General features: G+C 58.3%; 1 protein-coding gene across 1 annotated transcript in view; it reads left to right on the forward strand.

Moving 5' to 3' along the window:
- The window catches only part of SND1 (staphylococcal nuclease and tudor domain containing 1), a 382537-nt gene extending 363787 nt beyond the window's left edge, over positions 1-18750 (forward strand). Inside the window, exons 17-24 of the mRNA XM_029072845.2 lie at positions 7583-7771; positions 11746-11887; positions 14472-14595; positions 15467-15536; positions 16536-16649; positions 16850-17053; positions 18010-18054; positions 18175-18750. Coding sequence (XP_028928678.1) covers positions 7583-7771; positions 11746-11887; positions 14472-14595; positions 15467-15536; positions 16536-16649; positions 16850-17053; positions 18010-18054; positions 18175-18240 — 954 coding nt within the window. The 3' untranslated portion in view covers positions 18241-18750. The remainder of the gene's footprint in view (positions 1-7582; positions 7772-11745; positions 11888-14471; positions 14596-15466; positions 15537-16535; positions 16650-16849; positions 17054-18009; positions 18055-18174) is intronic.
- Positions 18751-19149: the final 399 nt, after the last annotated feature.

Consider the following 19149-nt stretch of genomic DNA (forward strand, 5'->3'; position numbering starts at 1 on the left):
CCTGACCTCCTGGTGCCTTGTGATCCTGATCTGACCATGTCGAAGCAGCCGAAACTCAGCCCAACTTGTCTCCTGGCTGTAGGATCCTTATGGGGATAAAGAGACCCAGCCTCTTCCTTCCTTGTCCTCTCCTCGAGGCCCTCAGGCAGCTCTCTGCTGTGCTGGGATGCCTGCTGAGATTGGAAGTTCTTCCAGAGGGCCAGGGCAGCCAGAGCACCCCTGTTTCCCACCAGATGGGTCCCGCCCAGAGGGTCTGGGACCGCACACTCGGAGCTTCCTGCTGGCGGGCCAGGTGGAGATGCTGCCTCTTCCGAGACCTCAGATCGTATTCCAAAGCCATTTATTGGGTCAGATGGGTGGTCTGCCCAGCTCGGTGCTTGGCCTCCTACCTTGGCAGTGGACTGTTCGGAGGTCAGAGGTAATGGGGGTGACTCCTTCCTCGACAGCCATTCTAAAGCTTAGATAGGTCACTTTAACATCCCCAGCCTTCCTAAGAGTCAATCGTATTTATTGAGTGCTTACTCTGTGAGAGCACTGTACTAAGAGCTTGGGAGAGTATAACAGTAAACAAACACATTCCTTGCCCATAGCGAGCGTATAGTCTAGAGGGAGCTTACAGTCTGGGGGGTAACAGTTAAGTCCTCCCACATTGTAGCTCTCCTCCTGCTCTCATGTTCGTTCTCCCCATCTGTGACTATAGCAGAGCAGCCCTGGGCTGTGGAATGGGAGAGAGGCATAGCATGCTGAGCCTGCTTGGGGCAGTAGGAACTGCTTTCAGGAATAAAATGCCCTCGTGGGGTTCCCAAAGATCTGGCCCAGGGCCCTCCCACACTCAACTGCACCCTGGGGTGGGGGCGGTGAGAGGCGTGCCTGTCAACACTGTCACCAGAGCGGTCTCTCCTGCTCCTGCCATCTTCAGGCAGGCAGTCAGAGAGCTGGGATGGACTGCCGGGGGAGTTGTAGAGTGAGGTGGGCTTGGGGGTGGTCATTGCTTTTCACACTGGGGTGGGCCTCTCTCTAGCACTGTTCCCTCTGTGTCTTCCCCTTTAAGAAGCTGCTTCAGCACCCAGGAGCTCAGAGGATCTTCATCTCTGCCCTCTGATCCTAGCAAAGCTTCCTGCATTGAGGCACCCCCAGTGCGGGAGGAGGGGAGCGGGGCAGTTTCTGCTGACAGCAGAGTGGGCGGAAGGCAGAACCAGGTTAATGAGACCACCGTGACCCCTTTGGGGGAACCCGGGACAGCTTCTCCCCTCAGAAACGCAGAGTGGGATCAGCCCGGCAGGAGGAGCGGGGTCGAGGGGCCTCCTGGCGGCTCTGGGGACCTTGTTAAGCTGAGCTGGGTTTGGGACGTTTGGTTGACTGGGGAGAAGGGAAATAATTGAGATAAATGGGGTCCCTGTGTCCTGTCAGCAGGATGGGCAGAGAGGAGAATTAGCTGCCAAGCTGCTGGCCCGTCCCGGGGACAAACCCCTTCCATCCCCTCCCTATTCCTCTCCACTCCCACTCCCCTCCACCCCCAGGGACTGTGAAGACTTACAGGATTTGATTCCTGGTTCTTCCCAAACATGAAGGGTGCCATAGAGTCCATCTGAGGGCTAGTTGGAGGCCCTCAGCACCATGTCGGGGAGAAGTGGGAGAAGTGGACAGGGACCATGACTACAAAGCGCTTATTCCACTGCTCTGCACACAGTAAGTGATCAGTAAAGACCATTGATTGATTGGGAGCAGTAGCTTGGTGGGCAGAGCCAAATTCCCCATCCCTGCTCAGGATCGTCAGCCTAGGAGGAGCCTTGATCTCTGCCCTCCCTTTACTGAGCAGCGAGGTTGGACACAGACAGGGGCAGAGTTGCAAAGCCGGGCATGACGTGGCTCCTTAAGCGTCGTGTATGTCCCGCCGCTGGGTTGGAGCTGCTGTCGGTGCTGACTCTTCCTGCCTCTTGCTCCGTGTATGAGCACACCAGGGCCGGGCCCGCAATCCAGGCCCAGCTTCCCTTCCCCAGGCTCACCCGCCATTTCTCTGTGCCCAATCTGGTTCAGAAGACTGAGGCAAGGGTGGGCGGCCTGTGAGAAGAGATGCCTCGGAAGCCCTGCGGAGTCTGGGGCATGCATGGTGGCACCCTGGATGTCGGGCACCTCCAAGGTGGGGAGAGCCCAAACCCTGGGGTCTGCCTGGCGCACTCAGTCTGCTGCTTTTCCCTGGGGTGTGGACTGACCTCCCTGAAGCAGAGAACCATCCCTCTCCGCAACATGGCACAGTGGATAGAGCATGGGCCTGGGAATCAGGTCATGGGTTCTAATTTTGGCTCTGCCACTTGTCTGCTGTGTGACCTTGGGCAAGTTGCTTTAGTCTTTGTGCCTCAGTGACCTCATCTGTAAAATGGGGATTGAGACTGTGAGCCTCACATGCGACAGGGACTGTGTCCAACCTGATTTGCAAGTATATACCCCAGTGCTTAGCACAGTGACTGGCAGATAAGAAGTACTTAACAAATACCATAATAATAATTATAGAGGCAGCGTGGCTTAGTGGAAAGAGCACAGGCTTGGGAGTCAGAGGTCATGGGTTCTAATCCCGGCTCCGCCACTTCTCAGCTGTTTGACTTTGGGCAAGTCACTTCACTTATCTGTGCCTCAGCGACCTCATCTGTAAAATGGGGATTAGGACTGTGAGCCCCAAATGGGACAACCTGATTATTTATATCTACCCCAGTGCTTAGAACAGTGCTTGGCACATAGTAAGCACTTAACAAATACCATCATTATTATTATATCCCGCCCCGCACCTCTCCCCCCCAGCCCCAGCCCAACACACACATACATACACTCTCTTTATTTCTCTCAATCTCTTTCTTTCTCACTCACTCTGGTCCCATCCCGCAGAGAGCCAGGCCTGCGAGCAGTTCCACAGCCAGTGTAGCTCAGACTAAAAGTCCTGTCTATGATCACTGGACCTGCTCCTAGGGGGGCTCGCCACTTTAGGGCCAAGAACAGGCCTGAGCCGGAGTCCTTGGGTCTGTCCCTTAGAACAGCTGGTGAAGGAGCCGCCCCAGGGGACCAGACAGCCAGGAAGCGGAGGGGGTCAAGCCTGGCTCCTGGCCTCCAGCCCCAGATTTTCCTAGGAAGCTGAACATTCTGCCTTCCTTATTGTCTGCACCAAAGGAACAGATTGCGTCAGTTTGTAAACTGTGTTACCGCTCGCAAAGGCCTGGAGTCAGCAGGTTTGCATTTCCCGACAGACGCTGCTGCTGCTGTTGCTGCTGCTGCTCCGTCGCCTCCTTGGATAGGACTGAACACTGGGGAGAGACTCAGAGGGCTCCAGGTTTCCTTCACCACCCCACCCGACTCCCCCATAGGGTTTCCCCAGAACCGCTGCCCTCCCCTCATAAACTATGCCAGTCCGTGCCCGCTGCATCGCGGAGATCGAGTGGCAGCAGGGAGGCCCCAGGTGCCCAGGGGGCTGAGGGCAAGGAATCATGGCTCCATTGCAGGTACCCCGACTCCCTCAAAGGTACGGGAAAGACTCGGGTGACGCAGCCACCCTCAGCGGCTCCTCAGCCGGAGCCTCCCCTGGGATCAGGCTGGCACTAATGAGGCCCAGGAGACGTTCCCAGGAGTCGCCTCCCCACAGCAGGGTCTGTGGTATCCGTTGCCTTGAATTAGTGCTCATATGTAAATGCGGGGGTGGGGTCTACTGCTTGCACTGGGCCACCCTTCTGGGAATAAAATGTGTCTCGCCCAGTTCACGGCTCACCGCAAGCCACCTCTGGCTCCCCAATTCCCCCACCTGAGTTCCGAGCGAGCCGGATAGCAGCCATGCTCTCCCGTTGGGCTTTGGCAGAGGCCCCAGGGCTCAAGCCGGCTCCCCAGGTGGCACACCCTTCCCCTCCCCCCAGCCCAGCCCCCTGTTCAGCTGCTCGGTGGGTGGCACCCAGAGGTCTGGAGCCCTCTGAGTGTCTCCCCAATGTTCAGTCCTATCTAAGGAGGTCTTCCTGCTCCCCAGGGATGGTCAGGGACAAGGGCGGGGGTCTAAGATTCCTGGGCTAGCTCCCTTCCGACATACCCCACTCAAAGCCTCTCCCCCCAAACCAGCCTTCCATTGCTATTGGCTACTCTCTTGCTGGATCCTCTGCCATTATCCCCTACCATACCCTACATCCTTGACCTCACCGGTTCACCCGGGGGACATCCGGGCCCCTCCACAGCTAAGGGATTTCCGGTCATCGCCAGGCTTGGGCTGACCAAGCGAGGCTCCAGAGATTTCCCAAACCTCCCGAGACGTTTTGCACAGTGGCATTGCTGCCCCTGCTGCATGAGCAGGAGGTGACCTGCTGACCAATGCCAGGGGAGGAAGGAGGCAAATGTGCATGCATGTGTGTCCCTCTTTCTTCTACCTGTATGAGCTCTCTTGGGCTCCATCACCGACCCCACAGTCTGACCCAGACCAGGCCCTTCAAGTGCCAGGCCTTGGTTTTGGGGCCGGAGGAGGAGTCGGTCTGCCTGGAGGCCCGTGGCCCCAGCAGGCCTCAGTGAGCTGTGTGAACCTTTCCCAGAGCCAGGGCTCCCTGCTGGAGAGCGGGACTCATGGGGTAAGGAGACCTGTGGGATGGAACCTCAGGGCTAGGGAGGAGGCCCCTGATGGGACAGGGGGTCTGCTGGGCCTCTGCCCTCAGTGGAGAATTCTCCCTCAGCCCCCTACCCCAGACCCCTTGCCTCTGTGACTGTTACTTGCCCAGGAAAGAAGGGGTGGCCAGAGCAGTGGGTCCATTGTGTTGTCAGCCTGCTGGCTGGGTGTGGGGAGCTCTTCCCCACTAATTAGGAGAAACCCAAATTAACAGCCTGTGCCGTTTGTATTAATTTGGTAAATAAGCCAGAACAATTTCATTAGCGGCAAATTAACGTGCCTGGGAGCAAGCAGGAGGACGTGTCCTACTGCGGAGCTGGGAGCCCCCGGGCTGCCACCTCCGTGCGGACGGCACTGGGAACCGGGTTCTGGGATCAGCGCCCCCTCCCCCCCGGCCAACCCCAGTGTAGAGGCAGTCCCAGACTCCGCAGTGGGAGAGACCCCCACAGCAGGGAGAGAGCGGGTCAGGCTCTTTGAGGTCTCTGGAGATGGGATCTGTCCTTGAAGCCAGAGAAGAGAGATAGGTGGAACACCTGGGTGATGCTCCTGCTGACCCAAGAGCCATTTTTTCCCCTTTGTTCCCCGGCTGGGGGTGGCTAACCCTAAGCCTCTAGTACCGGTGTCAGGTGTGTGCTGTCTGCTGGCTTCTTAAAAATAATAATAATAATAATATAATAATAATAGTGGTATTTAAGCACTTACTATGTTCCAGGCACTGTACTAAGAGCTGGGGTAGATACATGGTAAATGTGTTGGATCCAGTCCCTGTCCCCGAGGGCTCACAGTCTTAATCCCCATTTTACAGGTGAGGTATCTGAGACCCAGAGAAGTTGTGATTGCCCAAGGTCACACAGGAGACAAGCGGTGGTGCTGGGCTTAGAACACAGATCCTTCTGACTCTCAGGCTCACACTTTGTCCACTAGGTCACGCTGCTTCTTAGCAGAGTGGGTGCCATAGCCAGATCTTACCTCGGGTGCTCTTGTTTGTTGGAGAAGTGTCCGCAGCGGTGGCAGTAAGAAAAGGGACACAGAGGCCCATGGGCGACAGGCTTTATCTCCCTCTGCAAGAGAGATGGATGCAGCAGCTGCGCAGTGCCGGGGGCCAGAAATGTGTTCCTGCGTGGCCAGCTGGGCCTGGAGACTTGCCAGGCACGAGTTAGCTTGTGTTGATCCCGGGAAGGAGCGGGATCCCCAGCCCCAGATTCCCCCTTCCAGGTGGGCTCTACCATCCGCCTGGGCACCAACCCCAGTGGGACTTGGCCTGAGCAGGGAGTCAACCCTGTGGTGGCGAAGGCCTCGGGTCTGTGCCCACTTCCAGGGGCCTCCCACTTGGAAACGGTGGAGAAAGTGGAGAGTCTGGGACCACAGCGATGACGATTCTACCCAGCTAGGTGAAGTGGGGAGGCTTTCATGCTCACGCCCTTCCTGCCCATATCAAGGATTCAGGCCTCGTGATCCAGTGTCTGGGGTGGTGGCGTAGGGGCCAGCTTCCACATTTGCACCGCCGAACGTGACTGTTGAACTCTAGTTGCTTATGGCAGCAGGTGGGTACCTGTTTCTGTTGGCATGCCTGCTCTCCATATAGTGTTCCTCCCCCTTGGCACCACCTCCTTCCCCACCAACCTGCTGGTGAGGTACCTTCCAGAAAGTGGGAGGGAGGAGGTGCATATTTAAAAGCCCAGACCCACTGCCAGCTCTTGATACGCTTTCAGCTTTAGGCTGGGAGGCTGGGGTGCTGCTTGTGGGCCGAGCAAAGGGGCAGGCCCTACTCATTCTCCATCCCAGGGTGTCTGGGGCCATTAGAAGGGTGTCTGCCCAGACGCCACCTTGAGTACTGACCTGGCAAAACGGCTGGCACCAGACCACCGAGCAGGCGTGAGTCCTAATCACCTCCCTGCCAGTCAAGGGTGGAAGGCTTCATCTGGGCTGTGGGAGCTAGTGGTTAGATAAAGGTGGGGTGAAGGGGCTGTTTGGGCTAGGCTAGCTTGGGCTGACCTGGTTCAGGGGTGGGAGCTGGTATGGAACTGGGATTATTGTGGCTTGTTCTTGCCTGTTCTCATCTCCCTTCACAGAGCAGGTAGTCCCCAAGAGCTCTATCCCACAGTTTCCTTGTGCCCCTGCCAGCTCCATCCCAGCCTCAGACAAGTTCCCAGGTATTTAGACTGTCATTATATTGCTTAATCGAGCTTGATCCACAAGGTCTTGGCGGGGGTCTACCAGCCAAAAGGAGAGGGGCCAGCGAGTGGTGGCTCCCTGGCAGTTTCCCAGGCTCCTCCCTCGTTCACTCAGCTCTGCGAGGTGGACCACTGCTCCTCTCCACCAGCCCAGCTCCCTGGGACCCTACCTGCCCCAGCCACCACCCACCCTCTGCCCAGCACAGAACTGGGAGAGGGCCCTGGCAAAGGGCAAAGAGGTGCCCTGCTGCTCTCGCTCTCCTGGGACCTAGTGACCTAGCTCCCCGAAGGAGCCCAAACCGTAGGAGTAGCCTTGCGTCCAGAGCTTCTCTGGGCCAGGTTGTCTTTGGGAGCTGCGGTCAAAGCCAGATGTCCTGGGCAGAGCTCGCTCACTCTTCCCCACCGCTGACCAACAGCTCGGACTAAAACACTATTCCATACAGAGCAGCCAGGCAGGCCGGTGGCTCACCTTCTTCCATTGGGCCTCCCAGAGACCGAGGACCAGTCAGATAGGCTCTCTCAATGGGAGGGTCAGACAGGGCAGAATTGCACATCTCGGGGGGCCCAGGCTGTTTTGTGAGCACCTGCCTGCCCCAATGGCACTAGCAGACCATGCCTGCTGCCCCCTGACTATGTCCCTGATGGGGCATCAGCCAATGCGGAGGCTCCAGTCTGGGCAACATGAACGCCAGGGAACCCACTAGGATGTCAGCTGCCTGAGCTGGAGGCCGGGGACCTCTGCCCAGGGCCGCCCTTGACTCACGCCACTTGTCTTCTGTCGGCCTAGGTGGAGGTGGAGGTGGAGGGCATGGATAAGGCCGGGAACTTCATCGGCTGGCTGCACATCGACGGGGCCAACCTATCCGTCGCCCTGGTGGAGCACGCGCTGTCCAAGATCCACTTCACTGCCGAGCGCAGCTGCTACTACAAGCCACTGCTAGCTGCCGAGGAAGCCGCCAAAAAGAAGAAGGAGAAGGTGAGGGGCACTGGGTGACAGGCAAGGAGGAAACTGGGTGGGTGGCCCTTGTCTCCGCTCTCCTCTGTCTTTCTAGGCTGGAATGGGCCCCCAGGACAGACGGCAAGGATACTTCCTCACCCAACTAGGCCAGCCATTGAAAAAATACACACTGCCGAGCCCACACCAGACTGCTAGGGCCTCCTCTCCTCCGAGCTGGGAGGGCCTGGGAGAAGATGAGAGTCACTCCCTGACCCTGGAAAGTAGGGCTGGAAGAGGTCAGGGAGATGGAGACTTGAGTGGTGATTTACTGTAAATAATGTAAATCCCTCAGATTTGGCTCAAGTCGCTGTTTGCTGGTGCCCTGTGATAAAGCTAAGGAGTAATTACCAATGATTAATTAGTTCCACGGGCTGCATGTTTTTACTTCAGCCCAATTAAAAAATCAGCATCTCTCCATCTCTCCTCCTCCTTCTCTTGCGCTCTATCTCTCCCTCCCCCATCTCTCTCCAGCTCCCCCCCGGTCCCCAACCCCAGTCTGTCTAGTGAGGCTGGGAGCTGTATGACACCCCTCACCAATTACTGCTCTGTGGCCCATGGCTCGCTCAGTCTACATATTGAAATCCCATTTTGCAGAAGAGGGAACTGAAGCAACTTGCCCATGGTCTCACAGTAGACAAGCAGCACAGCCGGGATTAGAGCGCAGGTTCTTTGACTCCCAGGACTCTGCTCTTTCCTAGACAGGTAGCACAGCCGGGACTAGAAAGCAGGTTCTTTGACTCTCAGGATTGTGCTCTTTCCATCAGGCCACACTACTCCAGAATGACTAGAATGAGGCACAGTGAGTAGGTGGGCTTGAAAGGAGCAAAACTTGGAAGCTGGATTGTTGAAAAAGAGAGCAAGCATAGTTAGGAGGAAGAGAGAGCTCACTGAGTGCCTTTAAAGACTGTGGTCAGGAATTTCTACTTGGTGCAGAGAGAAAGGAATGGGCCACCACTGGAGGTTTTTGAGGAGTGGGCAGGAGGAGCTCAGAATAATGATGTTTTCAGGAAATGATGCTGGCAGCAGAGTAAAGTATGGATTGGAGATGGGAGAGAGGGGATATGACCGGTGCTAGGCCCAACACAGAGGCAGTTGGGATGGAGAAGAAGGGGTGGGTTTTGGAGAAGTTGTGGAGTCCTAGCTAGAATAGAGAGATCCTGGCTTTAGGAAACCTGGAAACTTCCCATTGAGCCATTCCAGAAGCAGGCTGGAGCACAGCCCAGGAGCTGAGGCCGTGACTCCTGGTGGCAGCTGCTGCTGCTACAGGTATCCGGTTCAAGAGCAGGCCCGGGTGGACAGGCCGAGAGGCCAAAAGCCACCAGGATCTCCCGCAGAGCCTCCCCGCTCAGATCGCTCCCTGCTCAAGCTTCTCCCTGCAGCCACTCTTGCCTTGGGGACGAAAATGGGGACGCCACCCTCCTCCGCCCTCCATGGGCTTCCTGGGTGTCAGTCCGCCCCAGGGCGTGACTGCGAGCGGGAGTGTCAGCCCCAGGGATTCCAGGTGATGGCGCTTCTTGTGGCTGATCTGAGCGGATTCAGCAGGGGAGCCTGGGATAGCAGTGGGGAAGTGGCATTAGCAGATGTCTTGTCAACGTACATATCCTCCCGGTGCCATGCCGTACCCAGGGTGGGGGAAGCAGCCGATGAAGCCGGCGGCACAGTGGGCCACGGTAGCTGTGGGGAAGGGCCGGGGCGGAAGGCTCATTTTGGCCATCTGTCCCTCCGCTGTCTTCTAGGAGAAGGAAAAGACTGATCCCTCCATCTTGGGGCCGGCCCAGCTCCTCTTCAGCTTGCCTTTGGGGATTGGCTGGCTGGGCCTCAGAGAGGAGGGCTAAACTAAGAAGGGCAGGTCCAGGGAAGGCAGGGCCCAGGGCTGACAAGCCCCGGCTGGATGGCTAGTTTCCAGGGAGTCCAGGTGCTGGGGCTTGGCAGGTGGCAGGATCCGGACTTCTCCCCAATAACTGTGGCCTTTAAGCCCTTGCTATGTGCCGAGCATTGTTCTGAGAATTGGTGCAGATACAAGATAACCAGGTCAGATACCATCCTCCCTGATAACTCCAGTCCTGAGAGGATCGATCAGTCGGTTCCGGAGACCGTCCCCTTTGCTGGCCAGCCTCTCAGAGCGCCTCCCACCATCCCCAGCCCGGCCATTCCCCACCCCCACAACTCACCCACCCCGTTACTGAGCTTTCTCTGGCCCTGCCAACCACCACCGGCCTCCCCTGAGCCACCTCCCAACCTGGCAGGGAGGGAGCCTGGGAGAGCCAGCCCTGGTCCCAGTGGCAGTACAGCAGCCTAGGCAGCTGGCCCAGCCTGTCCGGATAGGTTGGGTGGGGAGGGGTGGATTCTTTAGCTACTTTTCAGCCCTAGGCCAGGCTGGCCCCAGGAAAGGCTAGCTAACCCCCATCCCTGCTGCCCTTCCTCTCTCCCCTCCCTCACACCATCTCCCCAGCCCACCCCACGGCCCTCAAGTACAGGGAGCAGAATGGCAGTGGTGGCGGCTTGTCTCTGGGTGTAAGGAACCTGGTGCTGTCACCCGAGGTAGTTCCTCAGGAGTTGTCAGTAGCTCCTGTTCCTAGTCAGTGCATTTGGGATGTATCCTCACAGCTCCTGGATCCTCTGCCATTCTCCCCCACAGCCTCCACGCATCACCGCCTGCCGTGGGTGCCTGGGGTACAGGTGGTGGGGAGGAGAGGGGACGGGACTGGAGTCAGCTCTCTCTCCCACTTGGCACTGCCACCGCAATCCGGGGGGCTGGGGGATTGTGGGGAAGGAGATGTTGGCCGGGGAACCCGAGGAGCAGCCAAGGTTGCAGGAGAGGGGAGAGGTCAGGCTAGTGACCGAAACAAACCCAGATGGGTTAGTGAGCGGCAGCAGAGGGAGCCACCCGTGAGAAGGGCATCAGACAGGTGGCTTTAGCTCGGGGGGCCACAGGAGGCACATGGGGACAGACCGGCTCACTTAATCTGGCACTAACGATCCGGCTGAGACAGTGGACAGCTGGATCGATCCGTGATGATACCAAATTAGCAGTCACCCCAGAGATCTTGGCAATGGCAGTGGGAAGAAATGGGATACCAGAGACCTGACCCAGAAAATCCAAGTCTGGTCAGGGTGGGGGATAGGGCCAGTGTGCCCGGCACACGTTCTCTCCCCCCACCCCCGAGGAGCTGCCCCCTGGCACCCAGCCCCAGCGATGAGAGCAGAGGAGGGCTGTGAGGAGGAAGGGCATCTGGTTGCCCCGGGACCCTGGAGGTCTGCTCCACACCAGCATCCCTCCCTCACTGGGCTCCCCGGGCAGGCGCTGGAGTGGGGCATGGGATGGTCATCCTGAGCACCTGGGCCCCTGTCTCTCCTGCTTCTCTGCTGCTGGGCCAGAGTCCACCTCTCTGCCCAGCTCTGCTGACAGGCCTCACCACTCAGGCACTCTCCCTGCCGTCGGATTGGACTTGACACGCTGTCACGTTGAATCAGCTTCTGAGCTGCCAGGCCCCTGACAGCCCAGTGTGTGTGGTGTAAGGAGAAGAGGGGGGAGAGGCGGGGTGGGCGAGGAGCAGGACAACCAGCAAACCCCAGTTGAGCCTCTCCTCTTCAGCGGTGGAGGAACAGGGCTTTTGAGGGGGCCTCGGTGGGTGGTGTAAGCTGAATGGAGACTTATGGGTCTCTCCTCTCCCCCAACGCCTTCCTCGATGCTAGGCTGCTTGGCTGGTAGCTTACCCAGAGAATGCCCTTTCCATTTCCATCATCACCATACTGAGTTCCTCCCTCCACAGCCCCTGACCCATTCTCCCGGATGCCACCCTTCCATGCTCCCAGCTCTTCTACCCACCTCACTATCATTGGGCACTGGCCCCCTGGGCTGGCAGCCCTGCTTATGGCCTCAACGGGCTCCCCTGTTCCCCTGTCGCGTTCACCCGCCTCACGGTCTGCCTCCATTGTGTCCGTGTCCTCAGGTTTGGTCCCACTACGAGGAGAAACCCGTGGAAGAGGTCGTCCCCGTGCTGGAGGAGAAGGAGCGCTCGGCCAGCTACAAGCCGGTGTTTGTCACGGAGATCACCGACGACCTGCACTTCTATGTCCAGGACGTGGAGACCGGTGAGTGGGCCAGGTCCCCTAATCTAACCCACCATCCTCGCTGGCATCACTTAGGAAGTGGGAGTGATCGATGCCCCCTGCCTCCCCACCCCCAACCTTGGGGTAAACCGCTCCTGAAAGCCCCATGTGAGGCCGCTTAGGGCAGAGTCCAGTCGGGGGTGGGGAGGATAGAGCGGCCTCCCTAGACTCTATACGAGGACCCGCAGTCCTCGGGTGACATCCCAGTGGGGCCGAGGGCTGGTGTAGTAGGGGCTACTGGGCCAGGAGGTAGGTGGTTCCTCAGCTGCCAGCACTGAGCATTTCTGTGTCTGGAGGTTAACTTTTCCCCATAGTGAAGCAGGCCAGTTGCCATGGAAACAGGTAGCGCTGGGGAAGTCATTCCCACCGGCAGCCTTGATTCCCTGCAGCTCCACCCGTGCACCCCACACACAAACGGGTGATCCAAAGGGAAGGGGGCAGCAGCGGGGCTCCTGCCGAGGCAACCAGCCCTCCTCTTCCCTCTCTCCCCGTCCTTCCCCACCTGCCATCACCAGGCCCAGGCCCAAGGAGGGGAACAGAGAGGTCCAAGGGGGGACAAGGGCCTGGCAGCAGAAATGGCAGGGGATAAGAAACTGAGACCACCCGCACCCCCCCCTCCACTCCTACATGCACAAGCCCCAACCTGTTTCCCCCAGATAACGTTCCTGACCAACCTCAGGGCTGATGGGCAAAGTGTAGGTCTGTCGAGGGCTTCCAAGGACTCTTCCCCTTCCCCTCCTTTTTCTCCCCTCCCACCCTTGCCTGCCTGCCAACCTTTTCTCCCTCCATCCTTCTCTATCCTTCCCTCCCCCTCAACTTCCGCAGCCCCCAGGCCCCAGCTTGCTAACGGGCCTTGTTTCCCTTGTCTAGGCCTCTTCCCCTCTAATGCTATTTCCCAAGCAGCTGTTTTTTGTGAAAAATGTCATTTTGAAGGAAAACCTGCCCTGCACGGCCCTGGGCCGGAGGCCATTCCAACTAGGGACTGGGGGGAGGTTGGGTGAGGCAGAGAGGAGAGGCGAGCTGAGCAGTTCTTGACACAGAGCCCTAAGGGAGCCATATCTCTGCCCCCGCTCCCCCCAGATGCCCAAGGTGGATCCTCCCCCCGAGCCTGGAGCTCAGCAGGCAGAGTCTGAGAGCTTGCTCGTGTTTCTACATGGCCCCGCTGGAGGGAGAAAGAGAAAGGGGATGGGCCTAAGAAAGGGAAAACCATTGAGGGAAAGAGTTGATGGGCTATGGGCTGACCTAATAATAATAATGTTGGTATTTGTTAAGCGCTTACTATGTGCCGAGCACTGTTCTAAGCGCTAGGGTAGACACAGGGGAATCAGGTTGTCCCACGTGGGGCTCACAGTCTCAATCCTCATTTTACAGATGAGGTAACTGAGGCACAGAGAAGTTAAGTGACTTGCCCAAAGTCACACAGCTGGCAAGTGGCGGAGCCGGGATTTGAACCCATGAACTCTGACTCCCAAGCCCTCGCTTTTTCCACTGTACCACGCTGACCTGGGAGCCCCAGCCCCACAGAGGGTCTGTGGGACTCAAGGAGGAGCTGGAGGGGACATCACAGGCTGTCACAGCCTCATATCCAAACTGCCAGAAACGAGGAGAGAGGCAGCCCCCGAGCCCGGGCCTGGTAGAAGCAGGTACTAGAACAACTGGAAAGTTGGACTGGGAAGGGGGAGAGAGCGTGCGCACACACAGATGCACTCTTCTCCCCTCCCCGCCCCACCTCCACCTTCCTTCCACCTCTCACCAGGAAGAGGAAAGGTGCCCTCTCAGAGTGACAAGGAGATGGGCAGTAAGGGTCTCTCCAGGAGAGCTGGGATCTGGGCAGGTTGTCCCGAGAGGGAGGGAGGAAAGAGAGGGAGAGCGAGGAGGAGGGAGAAATCAAGAGGCTGAAGCTGAGTCAGACCAGATGGAAAAGGAGCAGACCACTTAGGGGAGTTGGGTGAAGGGTAGAGCGTGAGATACTCCCTAACGAGGCTCAGTTGCAGTTATCGGGGCAAGTGTATCCTGGGGCCTAGGGACCAAGGAGGAAACTGGCAGGGTAGAGTGGGGTCTCTGTCCCCAAGCCTGGGAGAGAGATGGAGGTAAGAGTTTGCAGAGACAGCAGACTGGAAGCACCATGAGGGGTCAGGGGGCCTGGAAGGGCCACATGCCAAAGGAGGTTTAGGCACCGCTGGTCGGTACTGAAGATGAACCAAACTCATCTTCCCACCAAAACCCTGTCCTCCCCTTGTCTTTCCCATCACTGTAGACAACACCACTATCTGCGGGGGCAGGGGGCAGCTAGTCCCTAGTAACACTGAGCTCACTTGCTCCCAGGCCCAGGCAGAGAGGGGTTAATGATTCTGGCAGGGGCAGTTTGGGCTACTGCGCCAGGGGTGGGCAGTGAAGGAAGACACTGCCCTTCCCTCTGACCCAGGCCTCGCCGGAGAGGGGGTGAAAAAAGCACACAGTGTCCCGCTGGCTCCCGGACCTTTCCTTTGTGGCTCCTCATGACCAAGGAGTTGGCTGCCAGCCAGGGACGGAGGGTGTAAGTGGGCATCTCTCTCTGTCATGGCAGGCACGCAGTTGGAGAAGCTGATGGAGGGTATGCGCAACGACATCACCAGCCACCCGCCTGTAGAGGGATCCTACGCTCCCCGCCGGGGAGACTTCTGTATTGCCAAGTTTGTGGATGGAGAATGGTAAGGCCCTTGGACCTGGGGGTGGACGAAGAGAGAGAGAGAGTGCCCAGGGACCAGCCCGAGCCCATGGAGCCTCTGCCTGACTTCCGGCTCTCTGAAGCCATGGGCGCTGTGGCGTGATTCTTGTCTGCCTTGAGCAATCTCCTTTTCATCAAGTTCTCATTTCCTTTGCTGTGAAATTGTAGTTCCTTTTGAGGGCAGGAATCACATCTATTGACTCTGTTGTACTGACTCTTAGTCCAGTGCTCTACACAGAGTAAGCACTCAGTGGTTGATTGTTTGATTGATTAGTGGGCTGTAGACAGGAGTGGGCTAGGCTGCTATCCCAGATGCACACGGCATCCAGGAGCCTCCTTGACCCAGAACCAAACAGCTCAGGCCGTCGCCCCGATGGGTCAGCAGCGGCTGGTCTGAGGATGCCCCAGGCAGGCCCGGGGCCCCCACCGGCTCCCAGGGCACTCGGTGGGCTGGTCCAGGGACCCGGCCCACACCCTGTGAGCCTCCCTGCCCGCCTTGCACCGGGCCCCCAGGGACTTGGATGTGTTTCCCACTGCAGCCTCCTAAACAGATCTGCTGGCTAATTACAGCCGCTGTTCAGTGCACTGGGTTTAAACAGCAGACATCAATCTAGTCATTAGTCTTGTTGCTTTATGCCCCCAGGACACATTAATCTGCTCCCTGTGCGTGTCAGGTCGCTGTGATTCCAGGAGCGGGGCGGCTGGGCTCTCCCAGGGGCCGAGGCCGAGCCCTCTTCTCCGAGAAGGTTCCAGGGGCCCGAGAACGGCCTGGTGAGGGGAGAGGCAACCTCTCCCCTGGTCCTGACTCCTCAGGACCCCACCTGACCCTCTCTGCCCCCATGCTGTCTTTTCAGGTACAGAGCCCGTGTAGAGAAAGTGGAGTCTTCAGGCAGAGTGCATGTCTTCTACATCGACTATGGCAACGTGAGTGCTGGGGATGCGGGGGAAGGGAGCTAGGCAGTGGAAGTGTAGGAGTGCTTGGACACCTGATTTTCTAGGGCCATAGATACCCCCCAAGTGGAGCCCGGCTTCTGAGGGAGAAGGGAGCCCTGCCTTCTGCATCCCCTCACTCAGCAGCCCTGAGAACTCACGCCGAGAGACATCCAGTGTGGGAAGCAGGGGCCCCCAGAGTTTGGGGCTGCCCTGCTTCTCCTGGGCTTTGGGGCTGCTGAGCCGGGCAGAGGCACACTGGGCTTTGGGAGCAGAACAGGTTTTCAGAACCTGCAACCCTGAACCAACCCATTACTGGGCCAGAACTGGGCCACATGATGGCATGAATTCTAAGGTTTATGAATGTGTTTTTTTTAAAAAATGGTATTTATTACTTTGTGCCAGTCACTGAATTATGCACTGGGGTCAATATAAGATAATCAGGTTGAACACCATCCCTGTCCCCTATTGGGTTCACAGTCTTACTCCCCTTTCACAGATGAGGAAACTGAGGCCCAGAGAAGGGAGTGACTTGCCTGAGGTCATACAGCAGACAGGTGGGGGAGCCAACTTAGAACCTAGGTCCTCTGAAACCCAGGCCCGTGCTCATCCCGCTAGGCCATGCTGCTTCCATAGCCTCATGCCTTTTGGCAGCACTCTTCCCTCTCTCCATCTCTCCAGGAAACCAGCAGCAGGGCCAGGGGGCCCAGGTGTTTTAGCTCCCTGCACCCACCCCTTTTTCTTTCCCTCAGACAGCCAGCTGCGGGAGGATAGCAGGGGAGCCTGCCTCCTGAAGGGAAGGGAATTGAAAGGCAGAGGAAACAGTGATTAGTGCCCAGTTACTGCTAGGATGAGCTACTGGGCATCCCGCTAGCTAGTGCTGAGTCACTGCTACTTGCCTCCAGCTAGGGATGAAGGGAGGCAGGAGATGGGATGGGGTGTGAGAAGGGCGAGGGGCTGGGCCCACAACCTCTCCCGGCTCCTCCTCCCCAGAGAGAGATTCTGCCGTCCACCCGCCTGGGCACGCTGCCTCCAGCCTTCAGCACCCGGATTCTGCCTGCCCAAGCCACAGAGTACGCCTTTGCCTTTATTCAGGTGCCTCAAGATGTAAGTCCAAAGCCCACTCCCCACAGCAGCTTGCACTGCCCGGCCCACCTCCGGGGCTCGCTGCCTTGGCGGGGATGGTGGGTGGAGGTTGGCACTGGGCAGGAGAGAGGTGCGTCGGGGGTGGGTGCTCTTGGTGGGAGAGTTTGGACCCATCTGACCGGATTGTGGGTCTTCCCCCCTCCACACACAACCCCCGCCAGGAGGATGCCCGCACCGATGCAGTGGACAGCGTCGTCCGGGACATCCAGAATACCCAGTGCCTGCTCAATGTGGAACACCAGGCCCCCGGCTGTCCTCACGTCACCCTGCAGTTTGCTGACTCCAAGGGGGACGTGGGGCTCGGGCTGGTCAAAGAAGGACTGGTCATGGTGGAGGTGCGCAAGGAGAAACAGTTCCAGAAAGTGGTACGTTGCCGAGTCGGGCCCCGACATCCCACACCCTGCTCCACCTCTTTCAGAGGTGGAAAAACTGAGGCCCGCAGTCCCAACACAAGGGAAGGAAGGAATTAAGGCAACCGTTGGTAGGGGGGGTTCCAGGGGGTTCCATTCTGCTGCTCCTGGCAGGGAGAGAGAACCTAAACAGTGACAAACAAAAGCTAATTACTTCCCAAATTAATTGGCTGCGGGTTTGGCTGAAAATCGAGATGCAAACTAGAAGAAGGCAATTCCTTTGCCTTAGCCAGGCGCTGGAGGGTTTTGACGAGTAAGGGAGCCCCCAGACCCGTACGTCCCACAACCGTGCCGTCTCACCACAGCCGCGTTGAGGGTCGCAGCCAGCTGGATGGAGAAGAGTCTCCTCCAGTCAATCCCCTACCCCTGCAGTACCTGCAGCTGCCCGAGCCTTGGCAGGGAAATGGGCAGCCTGCACTGGCTCAGGTTTACCTCCATCACTGGACTGTGGAGCTGGAGCTACTCCTCCCCGAAACCACCAACCAGCCCCCTCTGCCCTCTCTCCTTCTTGGCGCGACCCAGGGACTCCAGATTAGCCAAGAGAGAACAGCTTTCCCACAAACCTGCTTTCCCCACCTGCTGCCCCTTCCGTCCACTCAGCTCCCATGGGTTGGCAGTGTGGGTTGTGGCAGTCGGTATTTCCTACGGGCTGAAGGTTCCGCTCTTTCTTTACTGCCCGTGCCCCAGTCTGAGAGACTTCCCTGCCCAAGGCCGAGTCTGGCCTTGACATCTTGGTTCAGCAGGGGCCCCGCTTGGTTGACCACACCCTTGCCACTGCCGAAGGTCCTGGCATCCTTGGAATCTTCTGCTCCCCCAAGCTAGGCCAGGGAGCTCTACCCCCACCCCCACGACGTGGGCTCACCCAACCCTCCTTGATGTGGTTCCCTTCTCTGCCTCCTCTTTCCCCCCAGATCACAGAATACCTGAACGCACAGGAGTCAGCCAAGAGCGCCAGGGTGAGTGGCCAGTGGGTGGGCTCAGAGGTGGGAGAGGGGTGTGCTGGGATGGGGAGAGCGGACCCCGGCGGGGGAGCAGAGGAGGGTTCCGGGGCCTGGACATCCACATTCTCGTTTCAGCTGAACCTGTGGCGCTACGGGGACTTCCGTGCAGACGACGCGGACGAGTTTGGCTACAGCCGCTAGGAGGGAGGCGAGACCCGCCTCGCCCCCAGTCGGCTCCGCTCACACTAACTTCTCTCTCTTCCCGGGCGGGGCGACGGGGGCAACTGGAGAGTTGCCGGGGGTGGGCCAGATCGGGTCCAGCTTTGCTTCAGTGTATGGAATTGTCTCGTAAGGCGGAACCCCGGGACCCTGGCGGAGTGCCCTGGGGGTGGGCGCTCTGCCACCCGGGGGTGGGAAGGGAAGGCCGGGCACTGCTCTCCCCAATCCCTCCTGACCCCCTTTTTTAATTGTTTCCAAATCATCTTACTCCTCCCCCTCCCCCCTCCCGCCCCCAAACCAGAGGAAGCAAAAGACTTTGTCACGGTTGGGGGCCAGGTGGGGAACCAGATACCCAGCCCAGCTGCTGTCTGGTATCCCGACACTTGCTGCCCCCGCTCGTTGACAGTTGTGATTATGTTCTTTTTCTGATCTGTTCCCCCGGCCCATGTTAAAGCTTGCAAGGCCCAATAAAGTAGTACCGTGCTACCTGCAGCCCCCGTCTGTCATTCATGCAAGGGAGAGAAGACCCCGGGAAAGAGGGTGCCGGAGAGTGGAGAAACAAGGTCCTCCTCCCTGGGTCTGGCCACCCCCTCCCACCAGGGACACCCTAGGGCCAACGTTGGCAGTGGTGGGTCATTACCTACTGTTGCTCCTTGTTCCTGCTCTTCCCACCGAGGCTCCAGCCATCTCCGAAACAAACATTTGCCCGCCGGCACCACATCCCTTGAGGCACTGGTTCTATGCATCAGAGCGGTTTCCTAGAGAGACGTTACTGGAGAGCATACCCCCAGCTCCAGCCGCTACAATCGAATATGAGAACATTTAGACCAACACTCCTCCACCTGGCAGTGCGGTCAACCAACATCCAGAGGGGAAAGTCTTCCCCTCTCT

The sequence above is a fragment of the Ornithorhynchus anatinus genome, chromosome 10 (genome assembly GCF_004115215.2).
Source record: "Ornithorhynchus anatinus isolate Pmale09 chromosome 10, mOrnAna1.pri.v4, whole genome shotgun sequence".
Taxonomy (NCBI): Eukaryota; Metazoa; Chordata; class Mammalia; order Monotremata; family Ornithorhynchidae; genus Ornithorhynchus; species Ornithorhynchus anatinus.